Genomic DNA, 14,934 nt, shown 5'->3' on the forward strand with positions numbered 1-14,934 from the left:
GGGAGCTCTTGTGGGGTCTCTCTGGCTACAGCTCATGGAGAGAGCGAATCTGCATCCTTCTCTCCCATGAAGCATTGCGTGTGAGGTCTCTACAAGGAAAACAACCCCCTCTACTCTGCAGGTCCCCCCCTTTCCAGTCTCTGCGGGTTTTGCGACCCCCCTTTTCACCCACTCACAGTACTCTGCGGATGCTACCCCCTGTCCCTTCTGGGGTACTCTGCGGATGCTACCCCCCGTCCCTTCTGGGGTACTCTGCGAATGCTACCCCCCGTCCCTTCTGGGGTACTCTGCGAATGCTACCCCCTTCTTCCGGGGTCCTCTTTGGATGTAACCAGGGCTGTGGAGTCGGTAAGCCAAACCTGCGACTCCGACTCCTCAATTTCCCTTACCCCGACTCCAACTCCGACTCCACGACTCCGACTCCCACACATATTGCTTATATTTAAGTGAAAAATTTATTGTAGTACAATGTGAACCTCAGACATTTAATCATTTTTATGATCCAATAATCAAGATATTTAGATAAAACAGAATATATATTGGTGTACTACCCGGTTTTCATTCTTTTTGGTACAGATACGATATGGATAGACAGATATGGATAAATAGAGCAGATTTCTAATCTGCTTTTGCTATTGAAAACATTATCTATGAGCTCAAAAACCTTTCAGGTGATGCAGTTTTTTAAAAAGCTGATCTGCTTTTGCAGCTGAAAAACGTATCCTCAAAAAACACAGGAAAAACACTGTGTGTGAATGTAGCCTTAGATCAGGAATAGAACAGCCATTTATAGGACATTTCATAACTTTCCCAAACTCCTATGAAAAAATATTCAGCACATCCTGCATTGAATTACTGTACCCAATTTATTATGTATTTTAGGAGTCGGTCCATTTTATACCGACTCCGACTCCACCAAAATGAGCACCGACTCCGACTCTACAGCCCTGGTTGTAACCCCTCTCCTGGAGTAGTCTGCAGATGCCACTCCCCTCCTCTGGGGTACTCTGCGGGTGTTACCCCCCCTTCCCTTCCGGGGTACTCTGCGGGTGTTACCCCCCCTTCCCTTCCGGGGTACTCTGCGGGTGTTACCCCCCCCTTTCCCTTCCGGGGTACTCTGCGGGTGTTACCCCCCCCTTCCATTCCGGGGTACTCTGCGGGTGTTACCCCCCCCTTCCATTCCGGGGTACTCTGCGGGTGTTACCCCCCCCTTCCATTCCGGGGTACTCTGCGGGTGTTACCCCCCCCTTCCATTCCGGGGTACTCTGCGGGTGTTACCCCCCCCTTCCATTCCGGGGTACTCTGCGGGTGTTACCCCCCCCTTCCATTCCGGGGTACTCTGCGGGTGTTACCCCCCCCTTCCATTCCGGGGTACTCTGCGGGTGTTACCCCCCCCTTCCATTCCGGGGTACTCTGCGGGTGTTACCCCCCCCTTCCATTCCGGGGTACTCTGCGGGTGTTACCCCCCCCTTCCATTCCGGGGTACTCTGCGGGTGTTACCCCCCCTTCCCTTCCGGGGTACTCTGCGGGTGTTACCCCCTTTCCCTTCCGGGGTACTCTGCGGGTGTTACCCCCTTTCCCTTCCATTCCGGGGTACTCTGTGGGTGTTATCCCCCTCCACCTTCTGGGGTACTCTGTGGGTGTTATCCCCCTCCACCTTCTGGGGTACTCTGTGGGTGTTATCCCCCTCCACCTTCTGGGGTACTCTGTGGGTGTTATCCCCCTCCACCTTCTGGGGTACTCTGTGGGTGTTATCCCCCTCCACCTTCTGGGGTACTCTGTGGGTGTTATCCCCCTCCACCTTCCGGGGTACTCTGTGGGTGTTACCCCCCCCCTTCCATTCCGGGGTACTCTGTGGGTGTTATCCCCCTCCACCTTCTGGGGTACTCTGTGGGTGTTATCCCCCTCCACCTTCTGGGGTACTCTGTGGGTGTTATCCCCCTCCACCTTCTGGGGTACTCTGTGGGTGTTATCCCCCTCCACCTTCTGGGGTACTCTGTGGGTGTTATCCCCCTCCACCTTCTGGGGTACTCTGTGGGTGTTATCCCCCTCCACCTTCTGGGGTACTCTGTGGGTGTTATCCCCCTCCACCTTCTGGGGTACTCTGTGGGTGTTATCCCCCTCCACCTTCTGGGGTACTCTGTGGGTGTTATCCCCCTCCACCTTCTGGGGTACTCTGTGGGTGTTATCCCCCTCCACCTTCTGGGGTACTCTGCAGGTTTCCACCCCTTTCCGGTACTCTGCGGGTTTCCGTCCCCTCTCTTTCTGGGTTTTGACCCCTCCCACCCTCCTGTTACTTTTGGGGTTGGGCATATATGTGCAGGTTTGCCCTGTAACGGGGCTTTCGCTTTTTCTCGTAGTTTCCTGCCAGCCCCCACACAGCTTTCCCAGGATCAGCTGGAGGCTGAGGAGAAGCTCCGAGCTCAGAAGTCTCGTCAGACGGCGCTGGTGGCATCACGCCGAGAGCCACCTCCTTATGGCCACCGGAAAGGCTGGGTGCCCCGGACCTTGGAGGTGAGTGGATGGCAGGGATCCATCATAGTGGCTGCCTGGGTCACCTCTGTCATATTTTACTATCTTGTGATCCTCGCAGGATTTTGCAGATGGCGGCGCCTTTCCAGAAATTCATGTGGCTCAGTATCCGCTGGAGATGGGGAGGAAGAAGCGCACGTCCAACGCCCTGGCCGTACAGGTGGATGCCGAGGGCAAGATCAAGTATGATGCCATCGCTCGGCAGGGCCAGTCCAAGGATAAGGTGCGAAGTCCCTCCTCTGCACTGCTACCACAGACTGCCCTCTATGTCTGACAGCAGAGCCGCGAGAAGGCTCCTTACCGGGACTGCTAGAGTGATGCTGACTGTATCACTACTTCCATCATCCCTTACCCCAGGAGCTCACAATCCACTCTCCTATCACACAATGTATCACTACTCCCATCATCCCCAACTCCTGGAGCTCACAATCTTCACACAATGTATCACTGCTATCATCCGCATGCTCGGATGTTGCAGATGCTGCTCATCAGTTGCTGACGTTCTTTCTCGTCACTTTCTCGGTGTTGCCTTTTTCCAGGTCATATTCAGCAAATACACCGACCTTGTCCCTAAGGAGGTGATGGATGACGATGACCCCGATCTGCAGAGGCCGGATGAGGAGGCTGTTCGTGAGGTGCGAGGGGGGGGGGGATATTGCTCTTCTGGTGGCGCTTCTTCTCTCGCACATACATAGTCTTCCACCATTAATGGCAAGATTCTGACTCTCATCTTCCAGCTGACAGAGAAGACTCGTCAGGCCCTTGATAAGGCAGTGTCCCAGAAGATAGCTTCAGCCATGCCAGTGCGGGCAGCAGACAAGCTGGCACCTGCTCAGTACATCAGGTGAGCAACCCCACAGGGTTATGGGGGGGCTAGTGGGGTCACTCCTCACCTAATGACACAGTGCCCCTTCAGGTACACACCGTCTCAGCAGGGGGTGGCATTTAACTCTGGAGCCAAACAGAGGGTCATCCGGATGGTGGAGATGCAGAAAGACCCCATGGAGCCGCCTCGCTTCAAGTGAGTAGTATTTCCATGGTGGAAAGAGGCTGGAGGTTAAAGACTGTGAGGGAAACTAAGCCTGCTGTTTTGTCTCAGGATTAACAAAAAGATCCCTCGTGGACCCCCGTCCCCCCCAGCGCCTGTTATGCATTCTCCAAGCCGGAAGGTAGGTGCCACCTTATGCCCCTGCTGCACAATCCTCTCATAATATGACGTAGCTGAAATCGCAGGGTGGGCAGTGAGCAGTCAGTTGTTTATTCTGCAGTGAGATGGGCACAGCGTATTGGACACCTCTATGACGAGCCGGTGGGGATGCACATGTGAATTTACCGCATGTGCAGAGCCTGGTGGTCCCATGAGCGGCTCTGCCATTGGCGTGTGATCTCTCCTGTAATGTTCATCTCCTGGGGAATAAATTCTATGCAGTAAATGTGCAAAAAGCGTCTGCAAATAACAAAAGGAAAAAGTTATCACTGCACAACATCAGCTTGTTTCACATAGAAAACACGTTTTATGATCTGTCACAGTAGAGTTGGAGTGAATTTATGCTTGCGGGCCCCTCTTACCTGGCGTCTCCTCATTTGATTAGCCATTCTGGCACAAAGTCGTGATGTATTGTGGAGCAGCGGGCGGCGTTCTGCAAGAGGCGGTTCTCCCACTCCCGTGCAGCGGCTATAGACCCCTGTCATGGCCGAAGGAGGGGGATGCTGCGAATCAATTTGCACCGATGCTACTTGTTGGATGCCCAAACAACTGTAGTTTGGTGTTTGAGGAGAAACACGAGCGGGAAAAGACATAGGGAAAAAAAACATTAAAGTACCTTTTTATTTTTATATATACAGTTGTGGCCAAAAGTATTGACACCCCTGCAATTCTGTCAGATAATACTCAGTTTCTTCCTGAAAATGATTGCAAACACAAATTCTTTGGTATTATCTTCATTTAATTTGTCTTAAATGAAAAAACACAAAAAGAATTGTCCTAAAGCCAAATTGGATATAACTTCACACCAAACATAAAAAAGAGGGTGGACAAAAGTATTGGCACTGTTCGAAAAATCATGTGATGCTTCTCTAATTTGTGTAATTAAGAGCACCTGTAACTTACCTGTGGCACCTAACAGGTGTTGGCAATAACTAAATCACACTTGCAGCCAGTTGACATGGATTAAAGTTGACTCAACCTCTGTCCTGTGTCCTTGTGTATACCACATTGAGCATGGAGAAAAGAAAGAAGACCAAAGAACTGTCTGAGGACTTGAGAAACCAAATTGTGAGGAAGCATGAGCAATCTCAAGGCTACAAGTCCATCTCCAAAGACCTGAATGTTCCTGTGTCTACCGTGCGCAGTGTCATCAAGAAGTTTAAAGCCCATGGCACTGTGGCTAACCTCCCTAGATGTGGACGGAAAAGAAAAATTGACAAGAGATTTCAACGCAAGATTGTTTGGATAAAGAACCTCCACTAACATCCAAACAAGTTCAAGCTGCCCTGCAGTCCGAGGGTACAACAGTGTCAACCCGTACTATCCGTCGGCGTCTGAATGAAAAGGGACTGTATGGTAGGAGACCCAGGAAGACCCCACTTCTTACCCCGAGACATAAAAAAGCCAGTCTGGAGTTTGCCAAAACTTACCTGAAAAGCCTAAAACGTTTTGGAAGAATGTTCTCTGGTCAGATGAGACAAAAGTAGAGCTTTTTGGGCAAAGGCATCAACATAGAGGTTACAGGAGAAAAAAAGAGGCATTCAAAGAAAAGAACACAGTCCCTACAGTCAAACATGGCGGAGGTTCCCTGATGTTTTGGGGTTGCTTTGCTGCCTCTGGCACTGGACTGCTTGACCGTGTGCATGGCATTATGAAGTCTGAAGACTACCAACAAATTTTGCAACATAATGTAGGGCCCAGTGTGAGAAAGCTGGGTCTCCCTCAGAGGTCATGGGTCTTCCAGCAGGACAATGACCCAAAACACACTTCAAAAAGCACTAGAAAATGGTTTAAGAGAAAGCACTGGAGACTTCTAAGGTGGCCAGCAATGAGTCCAGACCTGAATCCCGTAGAACACCTGTGGAGAGATCTAAAAATGGCAGTTTGGAGAAGGCATCCTTCAAATATCAGGGACCTGGAGCAGTTTGACAAAGAAGAATGGTCTAAAATTCCAGCAGAGCATTGTAAGAAACTCATTGATGGTTACCGGGAGCGGTTGGTCGCAGTTATTTTGGCTAAAGGTTGTGCAACTAAGTATGCCAATACTTTTGTCTGGCCCATTTTTGGAGTTTTGTGTGAAATGATCAATGTTTTGCTTTTTGTTTCATTCTCTTTTGTGTTTTTTCATTTAAGACAAATTAAATGAAGATAATAATACCAAAGAATGTGTTTGCAATCATTTTCAGGAAGAAACTGAGTATTATCTGACAGAATTGCAGGGGTGTCAATACTTTTGGCCACAACTGTATAGTTGTGTTGCAAATTCTAAACCCTATAAATTACAATAACATAAGAAAACAATAACTAGAAAGTCCGGTAGGAAACTAATCCTCGAGCAGCAACGTCACTGAGGACAGAAGAGGGGCTCAGCAGGAAATAACTGTCCGGTGATCGAGTGGTTAAAAGCGTATTGCAGCACCCCTGGCTTCTGCCTTAGGAGGTGAGCGGCTCCAATCATGTCCCAGCTGCAGAGCCCTGTGAGTCGTCTCATCACATCCTGCTCCCAGGCAGGGGTCACAATTTCTGGCCGAGGTCCTTTGCAGCAATTACTATGCATGTATCTCACAGAGGACGGCAGGCGGAGAGGGCGGTACCACCAGCACAGCCATGCAGGTCTCTGTGGGCGACCTCAAGGGTGCCACTCGCTGAATGAGGCACACCCCTCACCGCTGGTTGGAGCCCCCATGTGTAACTTCACTGTGTCTGTTCTTTGCAGATGACTGTGAAGGAGCAACAGGAATGGAAGATCCCACCGTGTATATCCAACTGGAAGAATGCCAAGGTAATGCCCTGATCTGAGCTGCCACGAGTCTGTTCGGTATCAGGGAAACCACTATTGTGCTGCTCTCCACAGGGCTACACCATCCCCCTAGACAAACGTCTGGCTGCTGATGGCCGAGGACTGCAGACCGTACACATTAATGAGAATTTTGCAAAGTTGGCTGAAGCGCTATATATTGCTGACCGGAAGGTGAGTCCTTCACATAGCAGCTTGTCTTCAGCCTTTTCCTGTCACTGAGCAGCTATGTTTGGTTCCTTAGGCCCGAGAAGCTGTGGAGATGAGAGCCCAGGTGGAGAGGAAGATGGCACAGAAGGAAAAAGAGAAGAAGGAAGAGAAGCTGCGAGAGCTGGCGCAGATCGCCAGAGAACGGAGAGCGGGAATAAAGTCTCACGCGGAGAAGGGTGAGCGCGGGGAAATTTGAAGGGGCCACTGATCCTCTGCAGCTCTTTCTAAATGTACATTCATCCCACAGAGGACGGCGAAGCCAGAGAGCGTGATGAGATCCGAGACAACAGGCGGAAAGAGCGGCAGCACGAGCGCAACCTGTCCAGAGCAGCTCCAGATAAGAGGTGAGACTGAAGCGATGGCAGCTTTCACTAGGCTCCAGGGGCTTTACTTACAACAATGTCCCTCTGACTCTACTGTCCACCAGGTCCAAGCTTCAGAGGAACGAAGACAGAGACATCAGCGAGCAGATCGCCTTAGGAATCCCGAGCCAACGGCCCTCTGGAGAGATTCAGTACGATCAGCGGCTCTTCAACCAGAGCAGGGTACGAGCGCCTGTCATACGTGGGAGTGAAAAATGTGGACACCACTGCTGTCACATGGGTTCCTTGTGAGGGGCAGCATCGGTGTCTGGGCAGGTTTATGTGCATAGGGTGTCTGGGCCCGTACACGTGGTGTGTACCCCAAGAACAGCCCCCAGCACAAACATGACACATTCCCAGAGCTCCATTCACCCACTGCTGTGCTCTCACCTCTGATTGTGTCTGGCTGCAGGGTCTGGACAGCGGCTTCGCAGGAGGAGAGGACGAGACGTACAACGTGTACTCCCAACCCTGGAGGAGCAGTAAGGAGGTTGCACAGACCATCTACCGGCCCAAGAACACAGACTCCGACATGTACACCACAGACATTGACACCCTGATGAAAACCAACAGGTGAGCGACTACCGGACAATGCCCTCTGCGGTGGAGGCCGTGACCACTACAGCCCATCGTACACCTGTGATGTTCCCCAGCAGCCGCTAATCTACCAGTGGGCGGGGGCCTATCCACTCAAGATAGGGCTAGTGTGCGATAATGGAGATAAGAATCTGCTGGGGAATGATGGACTGTGCATTCTGCAGTGTTAATCCCTTGTTGTCTGTCTCCCCAGGTTTGTTCCTGATAAGGATTTTTCAGGCTCTGATCGAAAGCAGCGCCGGGACGGTCCCGTGCAGTTTGAGGAGGATCCTTTCGGTTTGGATAAATTCTTGGAAGAGGCCAAACAGCATGGAGGCTCCAAACGCCCTTCAGACAGCGGCCGCTCCAAGGAGCATGATCACGAGGGCAAGAAGCGCAGAAAGGAGTAAGGCTCCTCTTACACAAGGACTGATGGCCCGGTGCAGAGGCGGTGAGTGGTATGTGCGCCCCAAGACTTGCAGTGACGTTACAACAAGATCACCGCTGCTCGCACAATATCGTCTCGGGTGGCTTGCCTTTTTTTTTTTTTTGTGTAAATGGCTTGTGAGTCATGTTCTGTGTTGCTTTGAGCGCGCAGGAAATGAGTGGGGATTTCTTATATTTTCTGTTGTATTTGATGTTTTAAAATACTAATAATAAAAAAAAAAATTAGTAAAGGATTTTGCAGAATCTGTGGAAGTGAGCACTGCAAGTCCCAGCATCCGCCTGCTCTGTTTGTGGAGGTGAGTAGAGGTGGGCGGACCCCGGATGTTCAGGTTTGGCGGGTTCTGCAAGAACAGTTAAAGGAGAAAAAAAAAAAGTTTAGGTACCAGAACAGTACCTGGACTCCATTCACTTAAATGGGGGCCTGAACATCCAGTGTTTGCCACGCTGTCATGTGCATGACAGCACAGCAAACACTGCTTCTGATTAGTGGTAAAATCATTATGGTCAGAGAGCTGCAGTTCCCACGCTGTCAAATAGCAGCATGAGCCTGTAGCTGTGATCGGAAATGAAAGGTTAACCTTTGGTCACTGGCGTTGGCTTATGGGACTATTATTCCCCTCAGCCGATTCTTGCTGCTGCTAATAACATTGAGAGCATGCGGCGGTTGATGGGAGTATTCATTAGCTAGCGCCTGCCCTCTAAATAAATAAAAACAAAATGGGCGTTGGTTTTCCTGTATTTTTGATAACCACCTAGGCAAAACTGTTAGCAAGGTTGATTATCAAGAATAGAGAGATCACCACTCAAATTAAAAAAAAAAAACAACAAAAAACTATTTTAATTAAAAAGCTATGTAGGTCCCTTCCTTTTTTGACAACCAGCCTTGCTGAAGCAGACAGCTGGGGGCTAGTTTTCTCAGGCTGGTAAGGGGACATGGATATTGTTCCCCCCGAGCCTAAAAACAGCAGTTTGCAGCTTCCCAGAAAAGGCACATTTATCAGATGCGCACTTCTGGTGCTTTGCCTGGCTCTTCCCACTTGCCCTGTAGCAGTGGCATGTGGGGTTCATATTTGTGCGGTTGATGTAACCTTTGTAATGACTGGTGACATCAAAACCACGGATTAGTAAAGGAGACGCGTCCCATAGTTGTATGGTAAACACACAACCGGAATAAAGTCTTAATTGAAAGTATGACACGCCCACTCCATCTAATTCCTCGTCTCCTGTAATAAAACAAAAATAAAAAACAACCCCACTTGCCACCACTAAAGGGTGGGAAGAGCCGGGCAAAGCTCCAGAATTGGCGCACCTAATAGATGGCCTTTTCTTTAGTCGGGGGGGGGGGGGGGGGGGCAATATCAATGGCTCTTTACCAGCCTGAGAATATCAGCCCCCAGCTGTCAATTTAGCAGGGCTGATTGTGAAGAGTGGGGGGATCCCACGCCTTTTTTATTTAAATTAAAAAATACGGTGTGGGGACCTCTCTATTCTTGATAACCAACCTTGCTGACAGCTGAGGGTTACAGCCCCCAGCTGTCAGTTTTGCCTGTCTGGTTATCAAGAATACCGGGTAACGCATGTTTTTTTTTTTTTTTTCTTGTTTAGAGCACAGGTGCCGGCTGATTATTTTTTTCATTATTATTATTTATATAGCGCCATTGATTCCATGGTGCTGTACATGAGAAGGGGTTACATACAAATTACAGATATCACGTACAGTAAACAAACTAATAATCACAGACTGATATAGAGGGGAGAGAGGACCCTGCCCTTTCGGGCTTACATGCTACAGGATGGTGGGGAAGGAAACAGTAGGTTGGGGGTTGCAGCAGCTCCAGTGAGGCGGTAGCTCCAGTAGTGGTGAGGAGGCAGCAGGGATCATTGCAGGCTGTAAGCTTTCCTGAAGAGATGGGTTTTCAGGTTCCGTCTGAAGGATCCGAGTGTGGTTAATAGCCGGACGTGTTGGGGCAAAGAATGCCAGAGGATGGGGGCTATTCGGGAGAAGTCTTGGAGGCGGTTGGGTGAGGAGCGAATAAGTGTAGAGGAGAGGAGGTGGTCTTTGGAGGATCGGAGATTACGTAAGGGAAGATATCAGGAGATTAGTTCAGAGATATATGGAGGAGACAGGTTATAGATGGCCTTGTAGATCAGTATTAGTAATTTGAATTGGATACGCTGAGGGAATGGAAGCCAGTGAATAGATTACTCCCATCAGCTGTTCCTGTTCTCGCTGATATTAGCGGCAGCAGGCATAGGCTGATGGGATCAGTAGTCCCATCAACCCATGCCAGTAACCGTAGGTAAACTTTTTACTTCCAGTCAGAGCTGCGGGCTCATGCTGTCATTTGACAACGTGGGAACCGTGGCTGTCTGACCGGTAGTAATGATTTTACAGCTGATTAGAAGCAGTGTTGCCGTTCTATCATGCACGTGACTGCACAACAAATACTCGGTGTTCGGGGGGGCTGAACCCAAACAGACACACAGACTTCCTGGTGCAGCTGGGTTTGGTGCCCATGCCCGATCAGTATGTGTCCGGTACAGACTATGGATTTTCAGTTCGGGTTCGCTCATCTCTAGAGCTGAGCACTGCAATTCCCATCATCCGCCCGCTGTGTCTGTGGAGTTAAGCACTGCAAGTCTCATCGCACCCTGACATCTACCCACTCTTTGTAGGAAGGCACTAGAAGTCCCAGGACAGGAACAGTTTCTGCGCATCCTGCTTCACAGGGTCCTGGCAGTGTTTTCTATGAACCAATCTCATAGTTCTCAACACCTGTGCCGCACTGCAGCGACGTCTATATTCTGTGCTGACTCCCCTATATACAAAGAGAAACCTCTTCTGAATATCTCCGCTCTGTGTTCAAATTTCAGACAGACTGGTCCAATGGTCATTCCAGCGGTGCATCGCCGTCCTGCTGCTGGGAGTGAAGTGGACGTTAGTTCCTGCTTGTTCCACGTTGCTGAACGGAATCTGGCACAGGGACATCATGGGCCGGGGCAGGTGCACTGTGCTGTGCTCCGTCCTACTGCAGCCAGAGCCTAAACATTGACTGCACACATGGGCTCACGTCTTCCTGGAACTATTTTGCACATATTGTTTTGTTCCTGTTCACCGGAAATCGTAGAAGAGTAGTTTCATTCTGGCGGCAGGAGCAAAGCAATGTGGGAACAGCGATTCTGGTACAACGTTCTGGAATGCGGCGCTGAGGCCGGTGGGACTGGATCATACATGAAATATCTACCAGGCTCCCGCTAATTCCTGCTGTGGCTGTTGGGTGGAACATCGTCGTTTCGGAGGTTCTTACAGACAAGATTGGTGCCTCAGGAAGGAAGAGCTGACAAATCGGTGGAGCCAACTGTCACCACACCCAGCGGCGGCATGTTCCTCGCATTACTGTGAGCACCTGCTTGGTTGTTCCTGTAGCTGCAGCGTCTCCATAGAGCACATTGGGGATGTCAAATGTTGGTGATTAACCTTAGTAACTGGGCCAATTTTTTTTTTTAAATTCTGACCAATGTCACTTTATGTGGTGATAACTCTGGAACGCTTCAACAAATCCCATTGATTTTGAAAATGTTTCTTCATGGCACATTATAATTTATGATAATGGTAAATTTAGGCTGATATGTTTTGTGTGTTAAAAAAAAAAAAAAAAAAAAAAAAAAAAAATTGCAATTTTCAAACTTTGATTATCCCTTTAATCCAGAGAGTCATGCCATTGCAAAACATTAATAAATAACATTTCCCACACGTCTGCCTTACATCAACACCATTTTTAAAACACTGATTTATTTTGTAGCCTTTTAGGAGGATTAAAAATGTAGCAGTAATTTTTCATCGAGGAAATTTTCGAACTATATTTTTTGAGGTTTATCCTGGTTTGAAGTAACTTTGGGGGTGCTGTATATTGGAGACCCCCAAACGTGATACCAATTTAAAAACAGCACCCCCTGACATATTGAAAACTTCTGTCAGTTTATTAACCCTTCAGGTGATTTTCAGGAATTAATGCAAAGTGGTATAGCAGGAATGAACAAGTGTTTATTTACCACCTAAATGTCGCTAACTTCTGAACTGGCTGCTATAGCCGGCAGACTTTAAGGCCGCTGTTTGGCTATGGCAACCATCAGGACCACACAATCATGATCTCGGTGTGTCAATTAGATTAAAGCGGAAGCCCCCTCAATCTATTAACCATTTACACTGTCACTTTTGACAGCAGCAACTAAGGAGTGTGACGCAGCGCTGTCATCTAGTAGGGGATACTCGCTTGCAGCCACAAAAAAAACATCCGGCACAGGATTTTCATCAAATCAAAACAGTCCATGCGATTTATTCACGCCTTATAAACCACAGCAGCAACAGAAAGTTCACTTAACAGCATTACCAGCATAGCGTCCATTACAGAGTTTCCCTCTGTTAGCAATGTCCAGCATACACAGGCTCTTCCGCCTTCCTAATTATCTCACCCACGTCAGGGTTCTCTCATGGCTGTTCCTTCATGCATCCATTCCCTCCAGGGACTAACAGGCACGCGTCGCCATTACTCACAGCAACTTCACACGTGCTGGCAGGCAGGAAGCTCCATCTCAGCGGGACCTTCCACTCTGGACCAAGCAGGTCCCAGCATTCACCACATGTGACCTACCCTGGCCACATTATATGGTCCATAGCCACGCCCACCGGGTCACATGACTGACCTCATCACAGGTCCTTCACACACTCACATAGCCTTTTACTACAGGCGTTTTCAGATACACCCCTGGGTGGGTTTGTAGGTAACCAGAACCCGCCCGTCTCTCTAGTTACCTGGAGACTTCTCCCTTACACTTTGAAACAACACCTCAGCAATGATATTGCTGATCACACATACACAAGTCTCAATCTCAAAGCCACCCACTTTGAGATACATAACCATCCTTCAGGATTCTGCCACTCATCTGTTCTCTTGGGACCTCCACGCAGCGCCCCCTAGCGGACACAGTGGTTACTACACCACATACCTCGCCCCTCTGTTCAAACTTGTGGGGTTGAACACACAACATTACATCAGGCTCTCGAGACCGGGCACTCATTACACCATGCCCCACAGGTCGAGAGAACCTTTTCCATCTGTCATACGGCCTCTCTACGTTTGGCCTCCCCCGCCCCCAGCGGTCAGAATATCGGTCCTGCTCTTTGACCCTCCAGTTACAGTCTGCGTCATCAGACACTGTCTAGTGACCACCTTCCTCTCTCTGTTTGTTCCGTTCCCTGACCAGCTCCCCCGGTTGGTACGGTCATCAGTCTTAAACAGGCCTACTGTCTGGCCTGAGTCTGACTCATTTAGGGTCTCACAGGAACTACGGTCTCTCAACGTCATCCTGCCAGTCGAACTACCACTTGCTGACATTCTTCGGCCATCTGCCCTATCACTTCTTGGCGGAACTCCACAGGTCCTTACATCTTGTTGGGTTGCAGGCTGCCGCCACCTGGTATTCCGTACTTCTTTATCAATTCGCCGGCGGTCCTGCCTCAACTGCTCAATCTCTTACAGGTACCTCACTCGATACTCCAAGAGCATCCGAAAGTCTCTCAGGCTCTCCACGGAGCCAACCACCAGGGTGGGAATCCTACCCACTTCACTTGATTACTTGGTCTTCATCATCAGGAGGGATCCTCACTCTCACCACACCGGAGATATTCACAAGGTCTTGCATTACCTTCCCGGATCTTCCAATGATTCACCCAATCAGAGCTTTGGGTACCGGCACCACATCTTTCCGCAAACCCAGCTGATCCATAGCCTCCCTTGCTAACTCTAGGCGTCGAGCAGCCTTCACATTGCTCTGTCTGACCCGCTGTTTGGTGTGGAGACATTGTAGATGCATCTCTTTCAGGACAGCTACTCGGTTTGATGTCTCTTCTCTGTCCGATACTATCACCAACTGCCGAGTCTCAGGTGCCCAGCTTACACGCTTTAACCGCCTCTTTGAAAGCCTCATGCGCACCTTCCTCCGCACAGGCTTCTTGCATGTCCTCTGGTACATCAATCACAAACTGTAAGGTTGTGGTCTTGCTCTCTTCCTGGACCGAAGGCTCTAGGTTTACCACGGACACTTCCCTCACTGCCGATGACCTGACCGGGTGACTGTCTTCTTCCGTTCTTAACTCACCAACTTCACCCGATTTGACCACTTCATGACCCTTTGCCACGAGGGCTACTGGCTGTTCTGTCCTGTTATCACTTGCGCTCACCCACGGTAAGTCTTCGTCCAACTTCTCCCGCAGAAGACTTTTAACTACTCCTCTGAGTTCTTCCATTTCTTCCCTAAGGGTCTTGTTCACATTTTGCCACATTGACAGGTGACCTCTGTGCTCCAAGACTCCTTTCTTAAGCCCTTCCACATCTTCTCTTAAGGTGTTATTCGCGCTGTGCCACGTTGACAGGTGACCTCGGAGCTGCAAGACTTCTTTCTCGAGCTCCTCCACTCTGTGCTTGGCCGTTTGTCTCATCACAATTTCTCGCTCGAGATGTTCCTTCACTGTCTCTTATTAACTGTGTCTCCTGCTCTAGTTCCCCTTTGGCCAGTATGTGTTGCACCATTACTTCTTTAATTATATCGTCAAAAGGTACCCCCAGGTTAGTCCCGTCAGTCGAGCCCCCGTTACCCTCTGACCGTGTTTCTACTCCCGTTATCTTCTCGATCAGGTTACCATCAGTCCTGTTACGAGTTTCAGTCAGCACAGCACTAGATTCTGTCCTAGTGGTGGCTACTGGCAACAACACGTCAGTCACACCACCCCGTACGGTAAACCC

The 14,934-nt window shown here is 49.5% G+C and overlaps 1 protein-coding gene across 4 annotated transcripts in view; it reads left to right on the forward strand.

Annotated features, from left to right (window-relative positions):
* The window catches only part of SNW1 (SNW domain containing 1), a 12,142-nt gene extending 257 nt beyond the window's left edge, over window positions 1-11,885 (forward strand). The window contains exons 2-15 of one of the 4 annotated variants that reach the window (XM_073587170.1): window positions 2,361-2,514; window positions 2,594-2,755; window positions 3,072-3,167; window positions 3,270-3,376; window positions 3,449-3,553; window positions 3,632-3,701; window positions 6,456-6,521; window positions 6,594-6,710; window positions 6,781-6,922; window positions 6,994-7,090; window positions 7,174-7,291; window positions 7,521-7,681; window positions 7,899-8,135; window positions 11,006-11,885. In XM_073587170.1, the coding sequence (XP_073443271.1) occupies window positions 2,361-2,514; window positions 2,594-2,755; window positions 3,072-3,167; window positions 3,270-3,376; window positions 3,449-3,553; window positions 3,632-3,701; window positions 6,456-6,521; window positions 6,594-6,710; window positions 6,781-6,922; window positions 6,994-7,090; window positions 7,174-7,291; window positions 7,521-7,681; window positions 7,899-8,094 (1,591 nt within the window). In that variant the 3' untranslated portion in view covers window positions 8,095-8,135; window positions 11,006-11,885. Of the gene's footprint in view, window positions 1-51; window positions 81-2,360; window positions 2,515-2,593; window positions 2,756-3,071; window positions 3,168-3,269; window positions 3,377-3,448; window positions 3,554-3,631; window positions 3,702-6,455; window positions 6,522-6,593; window positions 6,711-6,780; window positions 6,923-6,993; window positions 7,091-7,173; window positions 7,292-7,520; window positions 7,682-7,898; window positions 8,235-11,005 lie in introns of those variants that run through there. The other 3 variants (XM_073587179.1, XM_073587190.1, XM_073587160.1) reach the window with 3 other exon arrangements.
* The last annotated feature ends 3,049 nt before the right edge of the window (window positions 11,886-14,934 follow it).

Source organism: Dendrobates tinctorius, unplaced genomic scaffold (assembly GCF_039654945.1).
Source record: "Dendrobates tinctorius isolate UK_male_01 unplaced genomic scaffold, ASM3965494v1 ptg000010l, whole genome shotgun sequence".
In the NCBI taxonomy this organism is placed as follows: Eukaryota; Metazoa; Chordata; class Amphibia; order Anura; family Dendrobatidae; genus Dendrobates; species Dendrobates tinctorius.